General features: G+C 51.4%; 1 protein-coding gene across 1 annotated transcript in view; it reads right to left on the bottom strand.

Annotated features, from left to right (window-relative positions):
* Window positions 1-20540, bottom strand: part of MYH9 (myosin heavy chain 9) — a 90365-nt gene that overhangs the window by 47217 nt on the left and 22608 nt on the right. Inside the window, exons 2-3 of the mRNA XM_082420780.1 lie at window positions 11596-11947; window positions 7288-7444 (exon numbers count right to left, since the gene is read on the bottom strand). Coding sequence (XP_082276906.1) covers window positions 7288-7444; window positions 11596-11928 — 490 coding nt within the window. The 5' untranslated portion in view covers window positions 11929-11947. The remainder of the gene's footprint in view (window positions 1-7287; window positions 7445-11595; window positions 11948-20540) is intronic.

Below are 20540 nucleotides of genomic sequence, written 5' to 3'. Positions count from 1 at the left end.
AATGGCACCCCGAGCCCCAGTCAGCACTGTTTTGCCAGAAGAACAGAATTTATTACAAAGGTCGACACTGGGCCATTAGCCTTGGTCAAGACTAAAGGGATTTTACAGAAGCCACTTATGTTATCCTGACTTCTAGGCCTGCAGACTCTCAGCTCTCTTATCTCTAGTTTTAGGGAATTTACTTTGTTCTCCTCTGATAGCTTAATTCCAGAAATCAGGCAGGGGAAGAAAGCAACCCTTTTCTCCAAATGCACCAATGTTCAGCCCTGACATACCACGACATGCTCTCCTGGGGTCTCAGGGCCAGAACTTGAGAAAACAGGAAAAACGAGCTGCTAGGCAGTGTTCAGCAGGCAGTGAGAGAGGAATTCGGCCAGGGAAGTTAAAAGCAAAAAGCAGCTTAGCCATTAGAGACTATGCAGGTGAGTTTTTGTTGTTTGTTTGTTTGTTGGGGGGAGGGGGGTTACAGTAACAGAGACATGGGCCCAAGTTCTCGACCACCCCCAAAGTTTCAGGTTCCGAGAGGTCACTTCTTTCTCCTCTCCCACTTCAGGCGGCCCAGAGCAAAGCAGAGCCGCCCTGTTGGGTTGGATTAAAAACAAAACAAAAAAGCAAGCCGAAAGCTGAATCCTTGAAGAGGACCCATTAACCAAAGATTCCTCTTCTAGAAAGACCATTATACAGAAATGAGACTGACAGGCGTGACCACAATTAAGTAGCCTCTTTCCGTGGGCCGACTTTCCTTCTGGGGGGTGGGGCCTAACCAAGCAGCCTCCTTGCCCGGGCTTCGGTGTTGGGGCAGGGGGCCCAGGGCTGCCTGTCATGACGCCCCTCTGGTAGCCCACCAGCACGTCAACAGAGGACGACTCCAGTGCCACGGAGGAACCGTCTCTCGCGTGCACGGCGTTCTCCTGAAGACCCCCGAGGCCACGTCGACCCCAAGGCCTCGTGCTGCCAGCTGAGGCCCGTGGACCACGTCAGACAAGCTAGAGGCTGCGTCTGCCGCGCACACCTGTGTATCACACGGTCACCGCAGGGGACCAGCTACAGCAAGCCACTTCCTGTACGTGCTGGTACCCAGAGCCTGGCCTCGGGGGGGATGCTCACCGAGGACATTAAGAAGCCACCTGAGGAAGCACCTGGTTATCACTTTCATCACGCAAATGGGAGCATGGACGGACGGGATGTGCCGTGCGCAGGTCTCGCGGAAGGCAGGGACTGTTCAGTCAAGACACCGCATCTCCAGGTCCCACTGCTACCTTCTAATGGGCACCTGTCACAGGCCAGGAACCGTACACACGGCCCCTTGTTTGATCCTGACAGTAACCCTGCCAAGTACGTTTATCCGGCCAAGAGGCAGATGAGAAAATGAAGGCCCAAAGTGGACCCCAGTCGGTCAGGACGTGACAGAGCCAGACGCCGACTAGTCTGAACTCTGCGCTCTCTATTCTGCACGCTTCTTGGTGACAAGGCAAGCCTCTCCCTTAAGCTAAGGCCGAGAGAGACCCGGCAGACTCCTTCTGCTGACCTACTCCAGACGCGCTGTGTCATTTGTCAAGGCGGCCCCCGAGACAGGTGGGCCCCCAGGTGCTGGACCCCCATTCTCCTGCTGCAGTGTACCTGCCTGCCTCTCAGGCCGCCCCCGCCCCCAGCAGGCCCCAGAGGGGCTGCGTCCAGCATGGGCGGCCGGCAGGGGTAGCCGCGTGGCAGGGGTGACAGAGCGCAGCCCTCGGGGTGAGCTGCTGCCTCCAGGCCTCCCTCAGACAGCGGGGCCTTGGTGCGCCGCCGGCTGGCGGGGCCCCCTGGCAGGGCCTGAGCCTCCTGGCCAGCACATTCCTGCTTAAGTGGAATCATCACATCTGCGGCTTCCTCGGCGGCCTGTCCTGGTGAATCTGCTCAAAGTCATGGTTTACTGGACCGTCGAAGCACTTCCTAGCCCTTCCCCAGCACGGAGCTTTTCCTCAGAGAGACCGTGGAGGGCAGACAGCTTCACGGGGGCAACAGGCGGCAGGGCGGGGAGAACGCCGCGAGAGGGGCAGGAGGGCCCCTCCGGCCCTAACCGGCCAGCCGGACGGGAGCATCCCTCCCAACACCCAGCGGCGCCCTGGAGGCTGGGCACCAGGGCGGGGTCGGGAGACCTGGCTTCTGGGGCTGGCTCTCTGGGGGCCTTTGGGCAAAGTTACTTAATGTTTCCGGGCCTGTCCCTTTACCGTTACGATGCGGGAGGGTCGTCCTCAGATGTGAAGAGAACGCTCAAATTCTGCCCTTCCTTGTTCACCCGAAAAGGTTAGTCAAGCACCAAGAGGCACGTGGATACTCACCGGGCCCTTGGTGACCAAACACTCCTGGGGCAGCTTCCGCTGAGAAGCAGAGGTGGGATTAGTGCAGAGCGAAGGGTTAAATAGTTCTTGCATTAGTTTAGGTCTGGAATGAGAGCAAACCCTGCTGCCACTCCCCTAGAAATGCTGGGAGCTCATTAAAATACCATAAAGTCACCAAAAGTGAACCAAACCTGGCATTCTAACTAATTAACAAAGAAGAGGGTCTTTTTCTACTGCTCCTGGGGAGATAACTGAGCTCAAATTCTTCGGCTGGCCAGTCCTCCTGTGAGAACACACACACTCTTTCCCACTGAGGGTGGAAGCCAGAAGCGCCCTTTCCCCACCCAGCCGTGCGTCTGACAAACCACGTGCTGCTTCTCCTGAATTCCCCGGGCAGCCCTTGCTACCCTGTCCCCGCAGGGCGGACGTCTGCCCTATGCTCTCTCGCATTTTCCCCGCCTCAGACCATTCAAAGCCTTCCGCGCTTTACAGAATCCTGAGGAACGGTTCAACCACAAGGTAGGAAGGCCCAGTAATGCCCAGGACAACAAATTAACCGAACGGGAAAGCCAGGGTTGGGAGGGTGAACCTACCAGGTCACCGCAACTTTAATTAAACCCAAGGCTGAGGATTAAAACAAACAAAACTGAGCCGGGTACGTCTGGGCTGTGCTGCAACCATTTATTGACATATACCTGCCAGCCCTTCCACAGGAGCCAACCTCCACGGTGCCATTCTGACCACCCCAGGCCTCGGCGGCCACACCTTCCTCTGAATTCCCAAGACAGCCGACACCTGCCGCAGTCATGCTGGCACCAGGTGTAGGTGGCAACTTGTCCTGTTATACAGCTTTGGCCACAGAGCCCTGTGTACAAACATGTCTGTCTCTCCACCTGGACTGCCATCGCCTCCAGTGCCAAAGTAATGTACTCAATCTCTTAGTATTCTGGCACTTTCCAATCTACTACCTCCATGGCCTAATCCAGGCTACCATATGCTGCCATGCCCCAACCTGTGCCCACGGCAGACAGCACTAATCTATCCCAGCATTCCTTGGCACTGAGTCCCAGATCCTTTGTCAACACAGGGTTAGGCAAGGCACTACTGATTGATGGGAGCTGACACTTAGAATAAAACCAATCTGCAATGCTTAGTCCAGTGGTTCTGCAGTGGGGGCAATTTTGCCCCCCAGGGAACATTTGGTAGCAATGTCTAGGGGCCTTTTTGGTTGTCACAATTGCAGAGGGAGGGTGCTGCTGGCATCGAGTGCGTAGAGGCCCGGATGCTGTGAAGCATCCCATAATGCTCGGGACAAACCCCCCCCACCCCCACCCCCCAAAAACAGAGAATGGATATCCAGCCCCAAACCGTCAATGGTGCCAAGTTTGAGAAACCCTGGCTTCGTCCGACAAATAGGTAAAGTAACCATATAATTCATCATCCAAACTGGAGTGCTTCTGAAAGTGAGAGAGGGCAGTGTTAATATTAACTGCAAGACGGCAGGCATAAATCAGGACTTACAGGCAAACCAGAGCGTTTAAGAGATGAAAGACGGAGGGAGGTCCCTAGGAGAAGTCAAAGAGCTCATCTCATAAAAGTCTCCAGACAAAGCCACCAACTCCCCTACTTGGCAGAATAAATGCTAGTATGTCATAAGCCACAGCCAGCTCAGGGAGGAAATCTTTTTCTAGTTCTTGTTTAAAGAAAAAGCAGAAAAGGAACCGTCTGGCCGTGGCTTTTAGGATGTAAGTGTCAGAGAACAGACCTGTGTTCCCCAAAGCCAGAGGGGCAGCATGTGCTAATAAGTAAGACACGCTCTCCAAAAGAGAGGCACTGATTCTGACAACCTGCAGACCCCAAGGCTCCACTGTCCACGCCTGATGCAGGGCAGGCACCAAAGGCTCCGCCCGAGAACTTCCTTTACTGGTGAATTGTCTTATCCTAACAGAGGCAACTTCTGTTAATTAACTTCCTCCCTGTCCCAAGAACAAGAAATCTGTTGCTGATTTGCAGGTCAACTGTGTGCGACAAGAGGGAACTTGGAAACGTCCTCGGTCAACATGGGGGCTGAAGAGCTGCACCGAGTCCAACATGAAGCAGAAACGGGCAAAAACTTCTCAGATTGAGGTTTAGAAAGTACGTGGACCCAGCACCTACACAGATAATTTTAAAAAAGCACCAAGACCTTAGGTTTCCTGTGCCTGCAGACGTCCAAAAGATGAAAACACCCACCCATTTACCCTCATAATTTGGGGTGGCTCCTCAGTTCCCATCAAGGCCATTCCATTATGGCTAAGACTTCCTGATCAACACAAAGGAAAGCTCCAGCCCTCTGCAAGTTCCCTTTTTTTTTTTTTTTTCCCTATTATATCCAACCTATAACGCTGACTTTTGCCCCTCAAAATTCTTTGTGGTTGTTGAACACGTAATAATTGGGCGAATCTCTTTGGGAAGAAGTCCCACAGATTGTCAGAAAAAAGGCTGGCAGTCCAGTTCCAGAGACTCCGACTCCTGGCGCCATGCTGTACATCACTACATTATTCTTATCATAATGGCTTGGCAAGAAGTGAAAAATCCCACTTGCTAGAAAACCTTTCAGGTCTGGGATCCAAGTGTGGGAACATGCCCTAACTCAGTCGTGCAGAGCTCAAGAATACTCCAGGGTACACTTCCTGCATGAGGCCAATTATGAGAGCAAGGAGAAAACTGACTCATAACCTCTAGAGACAGACTCAGGCTCTTCTGGAATCTCACAGAATGTTCTCCTACCAGACTGTTCTAGTTAGCACTCTGAAACAGACATCCTACTTTAAAACTAAAGGGCTGGCTTCTTCAAGGAATTTTGATAGATGTGAACATGAGCCGAAGGGTAGGCCAAACTTGTACAACCTACATAATTCGCACCAAGCTTGGCAATGAAACACCTTCCACAGCACTATGTGGATGGTACAAGACAGACCCACATGTTGCCATTTTAAACCACTAAACCAGGGACAAAGTTGTTAATACGATAAGACTCATTACCACCACAGCCTAGATTGACTACAAAGTTTAAAGAAAAAAAAAAAAAAGGATGCCCATGTAATAGGACATGAAAAACCACTATCAATACAAGATATGAGAACATAGCCCTGTGCTAGGTAGTTGACTAAGCTCTGAGAATATAAAGGCAACAAGGGCCCAGTCCACACCTAAGTCAAAGTATTACTAGGGCTAGCCCAGACATCCTCCCTGGCTGGCAGTTATGCTTCAGTCGTGTCTTTAACAAAAGACTAGAGACTTGCCAGCTATTGCAGGGCAGATGGAACAGGCATGGCAATTTCAAGCAGAGAGGCCTACTGGAGAAATGTAAGGAGTTCCATGTAGCCAGGAAGTTGGAGAGGTAGGCAGCAGGCCAATTACAAAGGGCATCGTATGCTGCTGGAGGGTTTAAGGGTTATCTTTGGGGCAATTGAGGAGACTTTTCAAGAGTTCAAATCAGAGGTTTGATCAGATTTGCATTCCAGAAAGACGACTCTCTGATAGAAGCACAGAGAGAGGGATCTATTAAGAGCAAAGGTCACAGCAATAGTACAGGCAAAAAATTGTAGAGGCCTGAACTAAGGCCAGGGCCACAGAGACAAGAGGGGGAAGGAGGTCAGAAATGTTAAAAGAGATAAAATCTATAGAGAGTGCTGACTGGCTTGGAAAAAGGGGTGAGAGAGAAAGGGGACAGTATAAGATGAGCCAGGTTCCAGGCTTGGGTGACTGGGTGGATGGAGAAATGGCAGCCGGGAGCAAGTGGCTGGCAGCAAACAGCTAACAGAGCCGGTCCTCAGCTGGAAAGTGATGGCGAAACCACTCGAGTGGATGGGCCATCGTCCAGAGGACGAGACCTTGAGGAGCACCAGGTGTAACGGGGGGGAAGCATGCAGATGGGCAAGGCAGAGATTAGGGGAACCAGAGAGTCACAGGAAGGAAGGGCTTTCAAAAGGAAGTGGGTAAGGGCTTCCCTGGTGGCGCAGTGGTTGAGAATCTGCCTGCCAATGCAGGGGACACGGGTTCGAGCCCTGGTCTGGGAAGATCCCACATGCCGCGGAGCAACTGGGCCCGTGAGCCACAACTACTGAGCCTGCGCGTCTGGAGCCTCTGCTCCGCAACAAGAGAGACCGCGATAGTGAGAGGCCCGCGCACCGCGATGAAGAGTGGCCCCCACTCGCCGCAACTGGAGAAAGCCCTCACACAGAAACAAAGACCCAACACAGCCAAAAATAAACATAATAAATAAATAATAAATAAAAATTAAAAAAAAAAAAAAAAAAGGAAGTGGGTAAGACTGTCCAATCCTGGGAGAGGTTAAGTAAGATAAGAGCTCAGAGCTCCACAGAAGGGAGGGTGGCCTTTGTCAGACAGAATGGGGGGCAGGGGGGTTGGGGGCACGACGTGCAGGGCAAGGAGTGTGGCTGAGAAGTGTTGAACAGAGGTAGTAAGCACGGATACTTCCTCTAAAAAGCTCCACTATGACGGGGGAGAGAGATCAGAGACAACCTACAGTAGGGCAAAGAATCCAGGAGAGACTTTGTGTGTTTTTTTTTAAAAGATGTGAAAACTCAAGCATGTTTCCAAACTGTGTAGAAGAGAAGAAGAGGTGAAAATAATGAAGGAAAGGAAGTAACTGGTAGAAGAGGGGGCCTGGAATTCAGAGGACTGGCAAAGGAGCTCCTGACAAGAATGAGAAATTGGGAAAATAATTAGGAAATGCATTTTTTAAAGCTTCTTGAACATTCTATCAACATACAAACATCTTATTTGATAGCCACTGGTCTTGGCTCTCACGCAATGGCTTACAGACCTCTGCAATGCACGGCCCCCTCACCAGTGCCATCAACACCAATCTAGCCACAAGATCACCGTGAAGGAGCACCTGCAAAGGTGCCAACAAGGCTAGAGGTAAAGGCTCAGCCCCTGGGAAGGCCACGGCACTCACCTTGCATCATACTCCTGTAGGCGGTGTCTGTGATGGCGTAGATGTGGGGAGGCATCTCATGCCTCTTCTTGCCCTTATACATTTCCACGATCTCTTCGGAGTAGATGGGCAGGTTCTTATAAGGGTTGATGACCACACAGAACAGGCCTGAGTAGGTCTAAAAGAAAAGAGCGGCAAACAGGAATGGGTTAGGAAGTCTGATTCTCAATGTCATGCACACTTTGTGGCAAAATGCCTGCTGCTTCTAAGGACCCCGAGTCAGCCTGATGTGAAAGCCACCGCCGGAGCCCCTGGTTCTCCGGGCCCCACTCCGGCAGACCTGCCGAGGCGTTGGGGCACCAGCACCATCTCTGCTCTTTCAGTTGAGGGGAGCCTCCCTCGACTGCAAGACTGCTGCCAGCTGTGCATGTCGACAAGCGTGTGCATCGGGCGAGATCCGGGGCGAGCTTCGTGGACAGTAGGAGTCCAGTTACGAAACTCAGATCCAAGGACGATAAAGATGTGTTTGGCATCGTGAGAGATGCACAAAGGGAAAAGGATTCGGCTGCAGCAAGCAAACTGTGTGGAAATACAAATTATTCTACCTTGAAGGACCCTCTGAGATATTCACGCCTAAACTTTCCCAGCATTGGGAAAGACTCATGGCGCTCCTCAACCATCTAGGATCCTTTGTGGGATAATAGATCACTGACAGATACCTCTCTCCCTGGAATCTTCCAGAGACACTCACATGAAAATCTCTAAAAAACTTAAAGACCAGGGCTTCCCTGGTGGCGCAGTGGTTAAGAATCCGCCTGCCAGTGCAGGGGACACGGGTTCAAGCCCTGGTCCGGGAAGATCCCACATGCTGCGGAGCAACTAAGCCTGTGCGCCACAACTACTGAGCCTGTGCTCTAGAGCCCGCGAGCCGCAACTACTGAAGCCCGCGCGCCTAGAGCCCGTGCTCTGCAACAAGAGAAGCCACTGCAATGAGAAGCCTGAACACTGCAACGAAGAGTAGCCCCCGCTCGCCGCAACCAGAGAAAGCCCGTGTGCGGCAACAAAGACCCAACACAGCCAAAAATAAAAAAATAAAAATAAATAAATTAAAAAAAAAAAAAAAAAAAACAAACTTAAAGACCACTTTCATGTCCCGTGTGAGCCTTCTCCAAGACTCAGGTCTCCTCTTGAAGGGGAACCCAATTCGTCGACACTCCATGTGAGGCTCCCGAGAATACACCCAATACCCCAAGTCTGAGATGACCAGGTTAAAATCAGAGCCCAGAGTCAAATCTCAGCAAGGGCAAGTTTCTTAACCTCCTTCTCCCTCAATTTCTCAATCTGTAAAATGGGCACAGGCAGACTAGTTGATCCTCACTGAATGGTTATGAGGATCACAGCACCCAGCACAGCCATGGAGAGAGGCTCAGAGTAGGGCAGGAGAGCAGTTTCCAGTGGCAACGGTCTAGGCAGATCTGCCTTTCTTCAGTGTCCTCTTTTTCTAATAATTTTCCTGCTATTTTTTTCTTCCAAGATGCTTCTCCCCGACAAGAAAAAAAAGACAGACTCCTAATAGCTGGGCGAGACCCCCTGAGACCACCCAGGTAACGGGTGCTCACTGTGGGGGGACAGCTTTCTTTAGGCAGCTGGAGCAACCCAAGCACCTTCTCCCTAGGAAAACAGGCCACAGGCCCAGAAGAAGCCAGGCGAAGCGAGGCCCATAAGCCATGACTCACACCTGCAGCCCCGACTGCTGAGTGATGGCTGAAGGCCATGAGGCAGTTCCTGGCAGGGCTGGGAGCAGACCTAGGTCCCACAATCCCCCCATTGCAGACCTCCTTGGTCATGGAAGCTGGTTCTCCGAACTCCTCACATCTTTTTGTTTCCCTTGCTACAAGTGGCCTCAACCCTCACTGTCCACAGTGTTGCCCCTCGACCCAACAGCAGCCAACATCTGAGGGCTGGGTATGTGTCAATCCAGTTCCTTCCACCCTGCCCACTCCAGTCTCGCCAAAACTGAGGGTGGATCTTGTGGCTGAATCCAGAGACAGGGTCCACACAGGAACCAGTCGGGAGCACAAAGGCCCTTCCCAGCACTGGCCAAGGGCTACAGGTCTTGGACTTTCCAAGCAGAAGTTAGGCTGAAAGCAGAACTCCGGAAGGACCCACCAACCACGCACCGGTCCCCGTGCAAAAGAGCAGCCGAGCTTGGAAATGAACAAGTGTGCTTGATTGCCTCTTCTGCTTGGAGGAGGGGATGCAGGGCCCTGAATTTCCTTCTTCCTGGGTTAATCAGTCAATTGTTCTCCCTCCAACTACTCTCTTCAGGAGGTACCAGGAAAGCTCTGAAGCAAAGAAGTCTGCACGAGGTGTTGGCAACCTGCAGCTTGGGTATCACGAGAAGATGGGAGCACGGCAGGAAACCTCTGGCTTTCCCTCCATGACTGTCGGGTGGGGCTGAGATAGCAGGCCAGGGAGCAGCGAGGTCATCCCAGGAGCTCTGAAACAAGTGAGCTTTGTTCCCGGGGTTTGAGAAAACCCACACTCTAGGAAATCCAGCCCGATGAAAGCGAAGGACAACGTGGCCACACGTTTAGGGCGTGCCACGGGGCCAGATGTTTGGAAACAGCTGGTGGTGACAGCAGAAGGGGCCTGGGTTTTACTAGGACAAGCCTTTCTGACAGCTGGGTGGGCAGATGGTCCCATGGGGGGTTCAAGAGGACCTCAAAGTTCTCTGGGCTAATCCCACCAAATCAGTGGATGATGAAACTAAGCCCCGAGGAATGAGCACTGCAGCTCAGGTGGGAGGAAGGGGCTGTACTGGGAGCCCGTCCTGCTGGAGGCCCGTGGAGGCGCAGACACTGAACAAGTGGCTCTGCTCCCACACGGCCACACCAGGGAGCTGCTCCATTCACGGGCCACAGAAGCTCTTTGTGCCCGACTGCCCCCTGCCCCCGGGCCTCCCCCCACCGAAGAAACAGAGCAGCTGCGGCGCAGGATCAGCCACGCTGCCCACAACGCCAGGCAGACACACAGCGCAAAGGCTCCCGGGGTTGCAATTTGGAACAGCGTGTGCAGAGAGGGGGCCTGTGAATGAGGCAGCGCCCCCTGCCCAGGCAGCCCCACCGAGCGGCTCTGATCTCCCCGCAGCTCTGCACCTGCTGGGGTCTCCATTAGGGCAACTGCACAGACAATCGACTTCCTTCTGGTGAGGATGCCAAGGACGAGGCTGGACCGAGGCAGGAGGATCTGCGCACGGGAGATGCCAGCAAAGAAGCAGAAACGGGAGTTAAGGCCTAACGCCTGCAGCTGAAGAGTTCTGGAGAAAAGGCTCAGGTCCTGCCCACGAGTTGTAGGCGCAGGTCCATGCCTGCCTAGAGTAAAACCCACACTCTGAGAGATGAAGCAACTAACATCGAATGCACTTTCATAACTAATATTTCCGTTTGCAGCCAGCTGATAGGCAAGTGCAGGCCACCGACTTATTGCACACTCAGCAATGCTGTAACAGGACCCAAACTGAACAGCGACACCCATAAAAGGCCGAGCAGAGGGTCGGAATTACCTTCACCTACGACAAACGGCAGCAGCTACAGAGCCCAGGCTCTGCGCAAGCCCAGGGCTGGCTGGTGCTTTACAATGCTTTCACGACTCCTCATAGATGAGGAAGTGAGGCCCCACGTAGCCATGGCAAATGGTCAGGAAGGGCCAAGACCGGAACCAGATCCTGGAGGCTCCAGTTCCCATGACCTGAATCACTCTGCTTTACTGAGCAGGACCCATTTCTTAGAGCCAGCAGAGTGGTTCTAACATAAGCAGTTGAGGATGCCAAGGGGAGAGTCCCACTCCCAGACAACAGCACTTAGCTCCCCTCTCCCCTCCACAGACAAGCAATGCTTCCTTTAAGGTTGTTTATTTTTCTGCAGGTCACTAATTCTGAATTTAAGTGGTTAATACCCCGAGGGACAGGGACTTTTAATTTGGTCCATACAATATTTTCATCAAGAAAGACATAGATACTGAAACCTGAGTTCCAGTCTCAGGCCTGCCAGCACCTGGCTGTGTGACTCTGCATAAGTCCCTTGCCCTCTCTGGGCCTCAATCCTTCCCACCTGCCATATTAGAAGCCTGGGTGAAGCTGGTCTATAAAGGAGGACTTTTCCACTTAACACCAGTCAGTGTATCTCCTTCTCCGTAGGTCCTCCCTCCCGCCTACAGCCCCACTCACTTATGTAAATAAGCCCGGAGCCTCCCTCCCGTGCAGAGCCCGCCCACTTTATGTAGATGAGCCCTGGAACCTCCCACCCGTGCAGAGCCCCGCCCACTTACATAGATGAGCCCTGAGTAGTAGCGCTCCTTGAGGTTGTGCAGCACCGAGGCTTCGTTGAGGCACGTGAGCTCCGCCATGTCCTCCACCTTGGAGAACTTGGGTGGGTTCATCTTCTGGATATCATCCTTGTTCACCTTCACCTTCTTCCCGTTCTCCACCAGCTCCACGATGGCCTCCTCGCCCATCTCTTCCTTGAGGCTGGCGGGCTCAAAGCCACTCTTGTCGGAAGGCACCCATACCAGCTTCTTGGCGGCCCAGTCGGCCTGGGCCAGCGGGTTATTGATGAAGTTTTTATCCACATAGAGATACTTATCGGCAGCTTGCTGCGCCATGGTGACTTACAGCCAGGACCTGAGGGAGGAAAAAAGGATACAATGTTAGCTACAACTATGCCAGCCACATAGAGATCACTCATGTCATATGTTTGCAAACTGTACAGCATTATAATAAGTAAAATTATATATAACCAGATTGTACAATTTGTCAAAATTTTCTCGCCCTCTACCTTCGGGAGAAAGGTGTACATCACTGAAAAAACAAGTTGATATCAGAGATTCTGTAAGGAATTAATGGTAAGATGTATCCCAGGCTCAATGCACAATCAAACAAATCTATAAACAACGATTGTGCCAAATGATATGCATAATAAGAATCTCAGAAAGATGTAATTAGAGTCACACTAAGCTACACCTGCTAAGGCAGGAAAGTGACCACACAGTTTAAGAGGACTTCCAACAAGAACACACTTCTAGTTAACCCAAAAAAGGCAACTGACGACAAGTGCACAGAGTGGAAGTCTCCAGTTTAAAAAACTTTTTCTTATTTCGCAGAGTCAACCAAGAGAAGAAAACACAACACCAATATGTTGCCAACAGATTTTAATTCCATCGCCCCAAGAAATAAGGCGAGAAGAAAAGAAGTCAGGCTCCAGGACACATCATGGAGAGTAATGAGTGCTTCCCTTCTGAGGCACTAATGTAAAAAGGCAACACTCATAATTTATGGGCCAGGAGAACATAAGTCCACGTGTGTTTGCCTTTTTTGAAGCTGATTTGCAAAACAAAGATGATAAAATAATAATCCCTCATATCTGAGTGGTTTTATAGTTTATGAAATACTATCACACACACTTCACTATCTCAGAAGATCCTCCTCCTAACAACTCTGTAAAGTGGGTAAAGTACGTGTTATCATCCCATTTTACAGATGAGGAAACAGAAGCTCTCTGGAGGTAAGGGGCTTAGTCCAGAGTTACCTAGGAAGGACTCCTGGTCTCTGTGGTCTCCCATAGCCTAACCACAGTACTTATTCCTGCTCAGAGGCTCAGGCTGGGATCAGCTGGGAGGACAGCTGCTTTGAGTGAACCAAAAGCAGGACTAAGAAACCCTGGTCTAGGGACTTCCCTGGTGGCGCAGTGGTTAAGAACCCACCTGCCAATGCAGGGGACACGGGTTCGAGCCCTGGTCTGGGAAGATCCCACATGCTGCAGAGCAACTAAGCCCGTGCGCCACAACTACTGAGCCTGTGCTCTAGAGCCCGCGAGCCATGACTACTGAAGCCCACGTGCCACAACTACTGAAGCCCGCATGCCTAGAGCCCGTGTTCCTCAACAAGAGAAGCCACCACAATGAGAAGCCTGCACGCCACAACAAAGAGTAGCCCCTGCTCGCTGCAACTAGAGGAAGCCTGCGCGCAGCAGCGAAGACCCAACGCAGCCAAAAATAAATAAAAAATAAAAATTAAATTAAATTAAATAAATAAAAGAAAAAGAAACCCTGGTCTAGGACAGAGCCAGCCCACAGCCACCAGAGGAACAACCCAGAAGCTCACTGACTAGCTCATGACACAGGGAAGCTTTTCGCTTGTGAGATCAAGGCTCCCTCCCCAGGCCCAGGAAGCCGGGAGGACCCCAGATCCAAACCCAGAGTCTCACAGTCTTTCATGCTTCCTGATCCCAACAGGAACTTGGATGCCAAGCAGGCTGAAGGCTTGGGAGGCAGAGAACAAAAGCAAAAGTCTGGGCTGCCCGGGCCTTCTTATCTGGGCTCATTAAATGGTTTCCAGATCAAGGCTGAGGGGCTCCCCTGGACTCACTCCAGGAGAGGCTGTTTTCCAGGAAATCTGCTAGCTCCCACCCACCACAAGGGAAGGCAAATCCAAGGAGCAGAGCCTGGCAGCCTCCCCAGCAAGCTCAGCCAGTGGCTTTGTTTACATTCGCAGCACAAGCAAACCCTGGCAGCCCCTCTTGGGGGACCAAGGGGCACCATCCACCTGCAAGGACCACCCCCAGAAGAAGCAGGCAGGGCCCAGAGTTAGGCAGCAGCAAACAAGGCAGGAGGGGGATGGCTGCAGACCACCTGGCCAGCCTCATCTTCTGTGTGGGTCTGGAGGCTAGACAGGCCCAAATCCAGCCGTCCTCACCTCCACACTGGCCAGTCCATTCAAACAAATCAAAGGCTTCTCTCTGCCAGAGTAAATACCAGTTGTCTTCTGCCTCTCTGCCGTCCATCTGACCATGGGCCAGTCGCCCTCTGCAAAGTCCTAGCACCCAGGGTCCCCAAACCAATCTCCCCAATCACGTCACCACCATGCGCGAGAACTCGCAACAATCACTGCGCACAGGGCCTCCCTGGCTGCTGGTTCTCAGCCCTTCCTCAGACTTCAAACGCGGAAAGGAGAGGACAATCTCCCATCAATATGCAGAAAGGGATTCACGTCAACCCTGTCGCCCAAAACCCCAGGTCCACTGCTCGTTAGGAGTTCCACCAACCCAGTCCAGTGAAGGCACCCTTTACAAGATCACTCCAAGAGAAGGGGGGAAGGGGCCAATCATTAAGCACCTACCTACCAACATCAAGTTTGGTTTATTCCCAACCTCACCTAACTAACCATCAGTCACCCTGGGAAAAAAAAGCTCTTATTTTCCCCAGTTTACAAATGAGGAAACAGTCCAGAGAGGGCAAGTCATTTGCCCAGAGTTGCCCAGCCCAGTTATGGGCTAACCCAGATCTGCCTGGTCTCCAGGCCTGGCCTCTTCCCAGCACATTTGTGCCTGGGGTCTCGCAAAAGAGGTCAGGCCAACATTGGGGCTGGGCTGAAACTGTCAGTAAGTTGAGTGGAACACGGGGAGTACAGGAGAATGCATCCCACAACATTCAGCAGATATTTACTGGGCATTATCAGGCAGCCAGGGAGGCTGAGAATGAGCCTTCCTGGTATGGACCATGTGGCCTGTCAAAAAGCAGAGCGGGGTGAAATTCAACATTCTCACTCCCTCGCCCTGAGACTGTCAACAGTGAGTGATCCCTCAGTGATGGCAGAATGACTTTTGGCCCTCATCAAACTCCAGTTCACCCCAGCAACTCCAACCCTGGGGGAACCTAGAGCAAAGAGTATGCGGGCTGCCTCGAGGTTGCAGGCCCTGGGCGTTTGGCCTTTGGCCTACCCTGGGAATCTGGGTAAACCGCCAGGCCCTTTCATCAGTGAGCCTGCACTGGAGGCCATGAACATTGCAGCAGGTAGCAGGGGACGCCTCCACCCAACCCCCACCTTCAGCTCCTGGTTCTACCCTACCTTCAGGCCTCAGTGGGAGGGCAGGGGGCAGGTAGAGGCCAGCACTGTCTACCTCTGATAGCTATCTGAGATTTGCAGGCCAAGCCATACTTCCTGTAAGAGGGAGGGGTACACCCCGCCCCCTCAGAGCTGGATCGGGCTGAAGCCCCCTGCCTCCAGCGAGGCCAAGCCACCCCTGGACAGTGGGCTTGAGCAGGCCCCACTGGCCTCAGCACCTCTCTCTGAGCAGGACTTTTCATGAAACACGGCTGCTTGGCCAGGCCAAGGACAGAGCCGTTTGGTTTCAGCGACTCTGCTGGAATGATGTGGGTTAGCGGCAATGCCCAGATCAATACACGGGGCTAGACCGGTGGGGAGAGCTGCAGAGGTCACGATGAACAATGGAGTTTCTATCCAAGAGCCTTCTCACCAGGCCTGGACAGGAACATCCACATTCAAGGATTTGGGGGCCATGCAGCTGAGCCCCTGTTTCCACCTGTGTCAGGTAGAGGCTCCTGGGCCCCAGTGGCTGCTGACTCTTGTGTGCCTGGCGGGGAAGCCAGCAGACAGGTTAACGCTCACCTGTCAGGTGATAGGATGCAGGTGAAGCAAGCCGCCACCGTCCAGAGCTCTGAGCAATGAAGGAAGGGGCTTTATAGAAAGGACACCAGGGAGGCGACTGCCTGATTGCGGCAGCCGGCACACGCCACTTCTCCCCGCCCTGTCCTGGGACCATGCTAAACGGCCTCTGAAATTTTTTAAAAACTGCGTGTAATATAGCAGTTTACAAGATGAAAGAAAAAGACCCCCCACCAAATTCCTGACACTCTCCCCACAAAAATTAGTTTTCTCTTTTTTTTTTTTAATGGTCCCTTCTAGTCCTGGCTCATAGAAACACTTGATTTTTAACTATCTCAGGCAGGGAGTTTCACATTTTGTATTTTCCCTCCTCACTCTGACCACTTCCCCACAGGGCCATAGTCTGCTTGTTGATGGTTTTTATCCAAATGCTTCATTGTTACAGGAGACAATGCAGACACTCTCAGAGGAAAGTAACCTGTTGTTGACAGCTGGGGGGGATAAGGACTCGAACCCAGGACCCCTGACCCCAAAGCCCCGTTAGTAATCACTTTTAATGGCTGCATGATATTCCAAAGTGATTTTAAAAAAAAAATACCGCTTACTAGTTGTTTTCCTCTTATCTAATGGACCACCTTGAGATAAGTTCTCAAGTGGAGTTATGGGAGCAAAGGAACATCCGTCCGGGCCCCCAAGGGTACACTGGCGTGCACGGCCACTTGGGCAGGCTACCCACCTGGCAGCAACCACACCAGCACTAAGAAAACTGTCTGCAGGAAAGAGCTCGTGGCTCAGAAGAGGGAACCTCAGAAGTCCTGGGAAGTTGCAGGACTCAGCAGGCCAGCAAGGGGTTAAGGAGAAAGGAGGCGGCTCTGGCCCATTGGAGATCAGATCAGGCTAAAGCCAGCCCTTTCCATGCCGGCTTCCTGCGGGTGCCAGTCCAACTCCAAGAAACCCAAGTAGTTGCCTTTTTAGGCCATAATTGAGAGGACACAACCAGAGGCTAAATTAGGATTCTCAGGAAATGATGAAACTGAAAGTAAATAGGTTGACCAAAAACCTCTGCTTTTAACACAAAATGTCATTCCTCGATTATTTGCCTTCTCCCCTTCCCCCCCAAAGATCCATTTGGATCTTTTACTCCTTCTTGTTTTCCCAAGGAATCCTCTCCCTCTCCCTCCCTCCTTCCTTCCTTCCCTCCCTCCCTTCGGTTGGTTCTCTTTGTACTTGCTTGTGTGCTTGTTTGGAAAAGAATCTGCCAGCCCCTTAAAGACATAATTTATTGTACTAGGACAAATCAGTGGTCCAGACACTGTGAGCTTTTCCATTCCTAGATGGTAGGATTTATGTAGCCTTCCACGGGCCAAGTTCTAGGCTTGGAGCTTTCAAAGTCATCACAACTCATCTGAAAGCTACCATCTTAACTCATCTTAAAGTACTGAGAGCCTGCTACTAAGCTCTCCATTTTCTCACTCAGTCCTCACAATCATTTCATAAGGGGTATGTCATCATATTCATATGACAGATGGGGGAAATGAGGCTCAGACAAGTCACAAAAGCCAGGTTCAAACTCAGAGCCACTTGGCTGCAAGGCCCTGCTCAGTTTCCACTTAGACTGCCTTCCCGCGAGCTCTCCGCGGCCGTGGGGAGAACAACCTTAGAACCCCGCTGGGGAAGCAAACCAGTGAAACGGACATTAATTATGCCAGCTCTAATTATGCCAGCTCGAGGCTGCAAACCCCATCCCCTTGTGCTGGTTTGTACAAGAGACTCTTCACATTTCCACCTTAAATCGGCGGAGCTAAAAGTAAGGTGAGGGCCATGACCTTGGGGGAGACATTCAAGTTCTCTGAGCCGAGGTTCCAGTTCAGAGACCCAGGCAGCCTCAACCCAGACACCAGAGCCCTGTTCCAGCTTAGTCACTGATGTACGCAAGCAGGCCCCTTTAATTTTTTTTTTTAATCCCCACCTCCATCCCAGAGAGCACAGGTAAACAGACCCCTTCTCTTTCTCCTTATAGCCATTGCTTTCGAGTGAAATGAAACTATCAAGGTGCCTGAGTTCCATTGTTAAGGAAAATAATTTGAAAAAGAATAGATACATGTATATGTATAACTCAATCACTTTGCTGTACACTTGAAACTAACACAACATTGTTAATCAACTATACTCCAATATAAAATAAAAAGTTAAAAAAAAAAAGAGCTGGGCTTCCCTGGTGGTGCAGTGGTTGAGAATCTGCCTGCCAATGCAGGGGACACAGGTTCGATCCCTGGTCTGGGAAGATCCCACATGCCGCGGAGCAACTAAGCCCGAGCGCCGCAACTACTGAGCCTGCGCTCTAGAGACCGCAAGCCACAACTATGGAGCCCGTGTGCCATAACTACTGAAGCCCACGTGCCTAGAGCCCATGCTCGGCAACAAAGAGAAGCCACTGCAATGAGAAGCCCATGCACCGCAACGAAGAGTAACCCCCGCTTGCTACAACTAGAGAAAGCCCGCACGCAGCAGCAAAGACCAAAATAAATTAATTAATTAATTAAAAAAAACAAAAAGAGGCCCAGGTGATTAATGGAAGACAGAAAGCAGCCACGTTGAGGGCAGGGCAGGGGGGAGAGCATCCATGGCTGGGCCAGCTCACCCCATCATCCTGCAGCCGTGTGCAGCAACGAAGACCCAACACAGCCAAAAAATAAATAAATAAAATAAAAATAAAAATTTTAAATTAAAAAAAAGAGCCTATGAAAGCAGCTGCTGAAATAATATAGAAAATTTCAAACTCATAAGATTTACTTATTCAATCAACTAATATATACTGAGGCTCTACGTGCAAAAATACTGTGACAAAGATGCAAAGGACCCAAGGAGCTTGTAATGTAGTGAGATGACAGGATAGACACATACCACTAGTGACAGTGCCAATTTATATAGAGTGGATAGAAAGCAAGCTCCTTGGTTTCCTCTCCCTTTCACAGCTGCACCCAGCACCAAATATGGTGGGCGCCCAACAGATAGGTTGGCTGTATGGATGAAGAAGAAGTACTGCTGGCCCTTCAAATCCACAGATTCCACCAACCATGGATCAAGATTCCATGAAGCAAAACAGAGGAACAAGCAACTTGCTTGTAGGAACAGAGGAAGGGGTGATTCGATGGAAAACTTGGAAACTCAAGGGAGAGTTTCATGGAGGAGATGACATTTAAGCTGGGTCCCGGAAGATGGGTAGAATACTGATGGGGGAGGAGAAAGATGGTCAAAAAGTATTCCAGGCCAAGGGAGAAGGTATAGTTTTTCATAAACTGTGAAATTATGTGATCAGTTAAGGCAGGGTTTCTCAGCCTCAGCACTATGAACGTTGGAGACCAGATAACTCTTTGCTGTGGGGCCTGTCCTGTGCATTGGAAGATGTTTAGCAGCATCTCTGACCTCTATCCACTGGATGACAGGGGCACTTGGTCCCCAGTTTTGACAACCAAAATTGTCTCCAGACATTGCCAAAGGTGGGGGGGAGTGGGGGGAAACTACACCCAGCTGAGAACCACTGATTTAAGGGATTAGTATGAACAAATGTTGCATCAGGGACCCAGACCTCTCCTTAGTAAATTCTCTCCCAACTCTCAAGGGCACAAGCCAACTCTCCTTAAAACAGAAGTCCTCAGAGCAAAATCATTCCCTGGACCCAAACAATGACCATCATGGATGGTGCTGTCACCAAGGAAGGACTGTCCCTTGTAATACACTGTATTTTAAGGGTTATGACCACTACCTGACTGTACTTTAAAGATTCCTAAATGTCCAGTTAAAAGAAAATAAATCAGGCAATGGAGGTTGATGTACTTCCCCAGACAGGACATGAATCTCCCTCAGAGCCTCCAACACGGCAGCTCAGCCAGTGATTCATATGCAAAGTTCACCAGCATCAAGAGGCCCCCGGTTAAGGGGCTTCCCTGGTGGCACAGTGGTTAAGAATCCGCCTGTCAAGGCAGGAGACAAGGATTTGATCCCTGGTCTGGGAAGATCCCACATGCCGAGGAGCAACTAAGCCCGTGTGCCACAACTACTGAGCCCACGTGCCACAACTACTGAGCCCACGTGCTGCAACTACTGAAGCCCGCACACCTAGAGCCCGTGCTCCACAACAAGAGAAGCCACCGCAATGTGAGGCCCGTGCACTGCAACGAGGAGTAGCCCCCGCTTGCTACAACTAGAGAAAGCCCGCGCGCAGCAGCAAAGACCAAAATAAATAAATTCATTAATTTAAAAAAAACAAAAAGAGGCCCAGATTAATGGAAGACAGAAAGCAGCCACGCTGGGGGCAGGGCAGGGGGAAGCGCGTCCATGGCTGGGCCAGCTCACCCCATCATCCTGGGAAATCCATCAAATGCTATTTACTGGATGGTTTTGGCAAATCAGAATTAGTCCCAGGGAGGGAATTCCCTGGCAGTTCAGTGGTTAGGACTCTGCACTCTTATTGCCGAGGGCATGGGTTCCATCCCTGGTCGGGGAACTAAGATCCTACCAGACGAGCAGCGCGGCCAAAAATTTTTTTGAAAAAGGATTAGTTCCAGGGATGATACCCAGGTGAATGTTTCCCACCTACCAGAGGGACGTCTCCACCTGGTGGACCCACAAGCATTATCACACCTAAACTCCCCCCACCCTCCTGTCCCCAAACCTGCACTCTCTTCTAGGTCTCCATCTCTGGCTAAGACACTGTCCTTCTGGTCACCCAAAGCAGTCACTGTAAATTCCTCCCCGGTGGATTAGCAAGCCCTCTACCAACCTCATGGCCAGCACCCCTTCCATACCGGGC

The sequence above is a fragment of the Balaenoptera physalus genome (genome assembly GCF_965194825.1).
Source record: "Balaenoptera physalus genome assembly, chromosome: 13".
Lineage (NCBI taxonomy): Eukaryota > Metazoa > Chordata > Mammalia > Artiodactyla > Balaenopteridae > Balaenoptera > Balaenoptera physalus.
Note: the sequence above shows the minus strand (reverse complement) of the source record. Positions and strands in the feature narration are given on the sequence as shown.